Source organism: Carassius carassius, chromosome 31 (assembly GCF_963082965.1).
Source record: "Carassius carassius chromosome 31, fCarCar2.1, whole genome shotgun sequence".
Taxonomy (NCBI): domain Eukaryota; kingdom Metazoa; phylum Chordata; class Actinopteri; order Cypriniformes; family Cyprinidae; genus Carassius; species Carassius carassius.
This window is the reverse complement of record NC_081785.1, coordinates 25,781,933-25,789,169: the sequence shown is the minus strand read 5'-3', so window position 1 is coordinate 25,789,169 and position 7,237 is coordinate 25,781,933. Positions and strand designations below refer to the sequence as shown.

The window sequence follows — 7,237 nt, the reverse complement described above, 5'->3', positions numbered from 1 at the left end:
TATTTATTTAAGGACAGGAAAGTGAGGAGAAAAAAAACTCATCAGGATAACAGCTGGCTCTTTGTGCCGAATCGAAGTGGATAATCGTGAATATTAATAAAGTCTCACTGGCGTTGCATAGTAACATTCCTTGAGCGCCATGCAGTCATTTTATGTAGTTAATATTCATGATACATGTTCAACTTAGCAATGTCTGTCTTTCAGCAAATCAGTTTGCCGAGCGTCACGGAATGTTGTTAATATTCAAGAGTTATTCCGTCGCCATAGTAGGATTTGTAAATTGTTTTCTCACATGATCCGAGTTGTCTAGAATCGGGAGACCGTCGTGCGGACAAAACGGAGGAGATGGTCGAACGACGCTGGACCACGAGTCTGCTGGCTTTGATTGGCATCCTCGCGACACTGACGAGCTGCGACACTGTCCCGTGGCAGGAGGAAAAGGTATCCGCCTTTGCACAGCAGTTTGCATCATTTTAATCCGTTCCCTTTTAAAAGAAGTGGCACGGCGTATCAGCTTCTGAGCAATGTGGTTTCAGAATGTCTTCTTTTTTTTTTCTCCGTGAATTCAACATATTTTACTATGCTTCTCAGGAAAGGAGAGTGTTTCTGCCTTTAAATGTCTTTAAGAATTTAATAGGCAATATTTGTCTATTTTTCATGCATAACATAATACAAATATAATGATTTGAAATCTTTATTTATGCATTATTTCATTTATTCGATATATGTCCTCGTGATGCGTGAAAGTCGCTTAAACTGACAATTGAGGACAGCTTCATGGCTTTACAAGTATGATCTGGTCACTTAAATCTTTAGAATTCCATTCATGTTGCTCAGAATGTCTCCCATTGTTGCTATAGGAACAGGATCCACATCACTGATCCACCAGTAGGAGATCTTAATATTTATAGATTTTCTCTCTTTAGAATGAATTCCCTTTGTTTTGTTATAACATCTGCATTTGGGGGAAATGTCTTGTCTGTGTTTGTATGACGCTACTGTTTTTTTTTTTTTTTGCGAATTTTAGCGTGTTATCAGAAAACTGAAAAGGACAAGTTACAATGTGGATTATTTTTTAACAGTTTGTGGATTATTAAATGGATACACCAAACATATAAGTCACATTGTGGAATAGCATCTTTAGCATTTTATTATTCACCACCATGTTTGCTTTGGAGTGTTGTCTTTACCTTGACACATATTTAAAACAACAAAAACTTTTCTTTTTTTCTGTTCAAGTTACTATAGCTAATGTATAAAATGATGATGTAATCTTATCTGCCAGATGGCTTCTCTTCTGTGTTGTTCATATCAAGTGCAGAATCAATAATCATATCTGCCATCCCAGTTGTGTATGGTAGAGCAATGTTATAAGAGTGTTGACTTTTCACTATTTATATCACTTTCGTCTGTGAATTAGTAGCAGTTGGGATATTTGAGCCATTAGGTGTTGGGAACTGAATATGTGAATGAGTCATTGAATGATACACTCGGGCTCACCGGTGTGTTACATGTGTGTGCTAATTTTCGTGCATGTACGTGAAACATAGCTGGAAGGCTGTTGATTTTCTTAGTAGCCAGTAGTCGAGCCATTTTGCCACACCCTCTTCTGAATCCTATATCAGACGAAAATTTTCACCAGGTTTGACGCTTGTGCAAAGTTTCATGACTTTTTGAGCATGTTTAAGCCCTCAAAAATGCGATTCATTTGGGAGAAGAAGAAGAAGAATAGACGGAGCCATCGGTGCTCGGGCCCTAATTACCTACAGACAAATCAGAGCTGTGTGAAAATTTGGAACAGTAGTAGATGAGTTTACAGGCACAAATTTTTGTCAATACGAACAAATGCAATCCAGATTCAGATTTAGAAATGTATATTTACATGAACCCTAAATTTAAATAAAACGAAAGCACATGCGTAGCGCCCCAGTCACTGCATTCAGAACCAGTAAAAACTACCGCGATAATTGTAGTTGTAATTTTTGCCTTAATTACACCTGAAATACGTTTTTTTTCTTTCTTTCAAAAATCCAGTAAATATTCAGTCTCGTCTGTTGACAAGTTTGTAAGGCATAAATAAACCAATGCATTTTCATAAGATCTAATTAAAAGGCTTTGGAAAACAAGCATCAAGGCATTGTGCATGTGGGCAATGTATTTTTAAATATGGCAGAGAAGTGAGAAACGTTTACCTACTACTGGTACGTTTACATAAGAACAATGTACAAAGAACAGAATTTTTTTTATTTTTGGAAAGTTTGAGTTTTCAGGCCCCCAAAATGCTGTTGTCTTAAAAATGAACAGCCAAAAAGCATAAAAAGTTTTCAGTTTGTAGTTGTTTTTAATAAACAGTGTCGTGTTACTTAGTTTATTTTCTATAGGATTATTTCTACACCACTCCTTCCAATTTGAACAGAATTTTATTTAGATCGAGCTCAGTTTGATTGAGGTGTTTACATTAAGGCTTTTCAATCGGATTACTAACAGCAATCGAAAAGACTAACAATTACTTAGTGGTAAAAAAGAGGAATGGTTATAGAATACAGTAAATGCACAAAATCATACTGTATTCAAAGGCAGTGTTGTAGTTGAGACCAGCTCAGTTGAAGGTTGATTCCTAGTTAAGACAAGAACAAGACTATGAAAATGTGGAACATATTCTTGGACATGGACATGAGCTTGATCATGGCCCCAGGCGCATGTTAACTTGTGACACAAATTTATAAGTACCCCACTGTGGAATGAATACATTTTTTATTTTTTTTCTCTTCAGCTGAAACATGAAGCAACCACACTGAGCTCCAGTGAACTAAGTAGTGTGGTATCTCGTACTGATCTAGACCGGATGTGGCAGAAGGACCTGAAGCCCATGCTTGTTGTGCGCTATCCTGGTTCAAGTGGCAGCCAAAACGTTCAGCAGGTCAGTGTGTGTTTGTGTATGAAAGCTAACTTTTAAATGTCACAGTCTGTTCAGTGTCTGAATTTCTTTGTCTTTAGCATATTAAATCAACCCTCAACTCAATGATCGCGGGTTGGCAAGTGACGGAGGATGCCTTCTATGCTCATACGCCTTATGGCCAGTTTCCTTTTACCAACATAATTGCAACTCTCAACCCTGCGGCCAAACGTCAGTTGGTTGTGGCCTGCCACTTTGACTCCAAATACTACCCTCCACAGTGGGACGGCCGTGAGTTTCTTGGAGCAACGGATTCTGCTGTTCCCTGCTCTATGATTCTGGAGCTGGCAAGAGCCCAAGATGATGAACTAAAGACCTTGAAGGTTTGGCAGTGTACACATAATATATAATATATATATATATATATATATATATATATATATATATATTATTTTTTTAATAATATGTATATTTTTTTTCTCTTGTAATATTTTAAGCAAGCTTTGCTTTAGCTGTGTTTTCACAATATTTTTGGGGGGAAAGGTCTTAACTCATTCCCCTTTAAAGCACCGCCACTACAAAAATAACCATCAGCATTATGTTTTGACAGAGTAAATTAAGGATAATTAGGCTCATTGGAAAAAAACATGCCTCTACCTACAGGTTTGAAAACTCCAATAATATACCTATATATTATCCCTATACTTTATAATGCATTGCAGTTTCCAGCTGAAATGAACACTTGTAGCAGTAAAACGGCAACAACCTTTATTAATTTTCACATAAATTATGATTAGAGGGGGGGATTATTAATTAATAAAGACTTATTTTAATGCATTATTTGCAAATTAATACATTTTGACATATGCATTACATAATCAGCTCCATATATATGGCTTTTCCGACATACTGTAGTAAACTTGCTCTGTAGCTCACCTGGTACAGCGATGGGGAGCACTTCATGTGAGTCACGGTAAAAGACCTCAAAACAAGCTAACATGGCATAGTTGCAGCAAATGCTTTTGATAACACTATCATGTTTAGGTTTAGAGTAAATAAATGAATATTTATGCAACTTATGCATTTAGCAGACGCTTTTATCCAAAGGGACTCACAGAGCATTCAGGCTAACATTTATTACCTAACATAATTTAGAGTAGGGTTTATTGTAGGTGGTGCATATTATTTTTTGCAATAGGGCTTTTAATTCAAGAGTACAAATCTCTTCTGTCATGTTCTGTGTTCATGTAAAGTGGTCCGTTTTCCTAAAAGAGAATTTGCTAATAAATCAGCTTCAGTATAATCAGACGAACTACTTTTGAAATGTTGATAGCTTAGAGTTATCAAAGATGATGATCAGGGAAGAGAGAAAACAACTTAAAGAAAACTATCCAGGAGGCTTTACTGAACTGATTTGTTGTTTATTATTGTTATACATTTCCACTCTCTCACACTTTAATTTGTGCCAATCTTGGGATTAATTTTATGTATTAAGTGATATTATTTGTGCTGTATTCTGTAGTGTCACAGGTAGATGGCAGCATGTGTGTGTTATGCTGTTTCTTACAGGACTCTGGGTCAGATCTGTCTCTGCAGCTCTTTTTCTTTGATGGAGAGGAGGCTCTTTACCAGTGGACCTCTGAAGACTCTCTGTACGGCTCCCGTCATTTAGCGCACAAAATGGCGACAACAGCACATCCACCGCAAGCCTCCAACACCAGCCAGCTTGACGGAATTGTACAGTTCTCTTACAAAAATGAATACATTGCCATACAGCCAGACTAAAAATAACTTACTGCATCAAACTTATTGTTGAAAAAAAAAATTATATTGTTATTCATTTAGTCTATTCTTATTAATTTACTCATTAAGTTGTTCCAAATCTGTATACTTACTTTCTTACTTGAAAAGCAAAATGAGATATTTTGATATACACCCTGTCCCAGGTACTGTTAAAGTGGCCCATCTGACTTATGTGCTGTGTTATAAGATTTCTGGAACTTTGTGCAAGGAGCACACTAATATTTAATTTGACATTCACTGATAGGCTTTCCTTCTGCTGTATTTCTCAGATTACATTTGTACTTCCTCGTGAGATTTTTCAGTGAAGAAAGATTTTTTTTTTCCTACACAGCTATCTTTATGAGGTATTTGGGATATATTTTAGATTCAAATGCACCATGACTATAGAATTTGAATATAGAACATTGAGTCCTGGGTTATATTGTGTATGCAAATGGACAATCACTTACACTCAAAAAGGTACAAAAGCTGTCAATGGGGTGGTTCCTTTTCAAATGGTACACATTTGTACCTTGTTTACCTTAAAGGTACATACTAGTACTTGAAATATATATTAGTACTAAAAGCTACCTATTAGTACCTTTTGTAAGGGTACTGCCACATTGACAGCTTTTGTACTTTTTTCTATGAGTGCATTGCGAATGTAAGGTTAAAAAGCAAGCAAACATTGACAAACTACAAAACTGGTTAAAGTATTTCATTTATTCAATTTCTCACCAGGATTTGTTTGTTTTACTGGACTTGATTGGCGGTCCAAATCCTCGATTCGGTAATCAGTTCTCCAGTACGACCCGATGGCTTTCCAGACTACAAAATATTGGTTTGTATTTTTATGCTCCGTTTCTTTGTGTCACGTTTTTTCCCTTCTGGGTAGTTGGATTTTGTTTATGGGTGACAAAACACTACAGGTCAAATTTGTGCAAACTGTGATACTCTACCATTCAAACATTTGGAGAATCAGTACAAGTTCAAGACAGCTGCCATATTGACCAGTACAACCTAAACACACTACTGGATGCAAAATAGTTAATGAAATAGTCTTAATACATTGGCATTAAAAGGAAATATCTCTTTACTCTTATCTAGAGCGCCGGCTGCATGCGCTCGGCCACCTTAAGAATCACCCCAATGAGGTTCAATACTTCTGGCCTGGCCTGCATGTGGGTCTAATTCTGGATGATCACATACCTTTCCTCAACCAAGGTAAAAGACCATATCTGAGATTTATGAATGTTCATATAAAAAGTATTTAAGACTTACAAATGTATTTCTCTGCATTACTAGGGGTCCGGATTCTCCATCTCATTTCGACTCCTTTTCCTGCAGTGTGGCACACCTTTGACGACAACGAGGAGAACCTGGATCGAATCTCCATTAACAATCTCAACAAGATCCTGCAGGTCTTTGTTCTTGAATACCTCAACAAGAAAAGTCTGAACCCTATGGCTGAAGGCTCCTAATGTTCCCAAAATCTACAATCATTCATCTATCCCATTTCTCATACTGACAAGTGCAGGAGATAAAGTGAAGTGACGTGACATTCAGCCAAGTATGGTGACCCATACTCAGAATTTGTGCTCTGCATTTAACCCATCCGAAGTGCACACACACAGAGCAGTGAACACACACACACACACTGTGAACACACACCCGGAGCAGTGGGCAGCCATTTACGCTGCGGCGCCCGGGGAGCAGTTGGGGGTTCAATGCCTTGCTCAAGGGCACCTAAGTCGTGGTATTGAAGGTGGAGAGAGAACTGTACATGCACTCCCCCCACCCACAATTCCTGCCGGCCCGGGACTCGAACTCACAACCTTTCGATTGGGAGTCCTAATGGGAGTCTAACCCTTAGGCCACGACTTCCCCAATCTCTAGATAAGATTATGGTTCTTTTGACATACCTGTTTAGCCAGTTTAATTTTTGATTTACATTTTTTATTACACAATGTTTCTGACAACTGGAGCTGCATACTGTATGTCTGTGTACTGTGGACCAGGATCAGACTCTGTATACAGGGTTTACTGTGTGTACAAAAATGAACGTTGGTACTCAATATATCATTTTCTTGTTTCTTTTCTTTTCTTTTTTTTTTGCTTGTTATCTGAATAATAGAATTTATAGTAGCCTTATACTTTGTAGCCTTTTTGACTTTAAATGTAATCTCTGTTATGAATCAACAAACATATGTGTGAAGAATCATACTATTTCATGATGCCTGCGTGATTCTGCAAGCTGCTGCTATTGTCATGTGTTCCTCACTTACCAGTGGGATCGGAAAGCTTTTAATGTAACTTTAAACATGTATCGATTTTAAACAGCTGTTCATAGTGTGAAACAGCTAATAAACAGTTTTAAGGTAAAACCAGCCTTAGCTTCTGAGTGTTCATTTAGTTACATAAAACTTTGCCCAATATATGTATTGTTTACTAAAGTAGATTTATGTTCATTTGCATTTTTGATCTATAGTGTAGGTTGTCCATCTGAAAACAGAGACAGGAATGTCTATGTTTGTTTGTGTCTTAGACTGCTTGCATCCC

The 7,237-nt window shown here is 37.3% G+C and overlaps 1 protein-coding gene across 1 annotated transcript; it reads left to right on the top strand.

Moving 5' to 3' along the window:
- The first annotated feature begins 282 nt into the window (after window positions 1–282).
- On the top strand, window positions 283–6,216 carry LOC132112130 (glutaminyl-peptide cyclotransferase-like). The gene is made up of 7 exons (XM_059519711.1): window positions 283–441; window positions 2,774–2,920; window positions 2,998–3,279; window positions 4,466–4,633; window positions 5,420–5,519; window positions 5,786–5,902; window positions 5,984–6,216. Exons 1-7 carry the CDS (start codon window positions 346–348, stop codon window positions 6,157–6,159), a joined length of 1,086 nt encoding a protein of 361 aa, XP_059375694.1. The 5' UTR covers window positions 283–345; the 3' UTR covers window positions 6,160–6,216.
- The last annotated feature ends 1,021 nt before the right edge of the window (window positions 6,217–7,237 follow it).

Coding starts and splice junctions, on each gene's coding strand:
- LOC132112130 (XM_059519711.1), top strand. CDS start 346: ATGGTCGAACGACGCTGGACCACGAGTCTGCTGGCTTTGATTGGCATC. Junction 4,634..5,419: donor CCAGCCAGCTTGACGGAATT/GTACAGTTCTCT, acceptor ATTTCTCACCAG/GATTTGTTTGTTTTACTGGA. Junction 5,520..5,785: donor TTCCAGACTACAAAATATTG/GTTTGTATTTTT, acceptor ACTCTTATCTAG/AGCGCCGGCTGCATGCGCTC.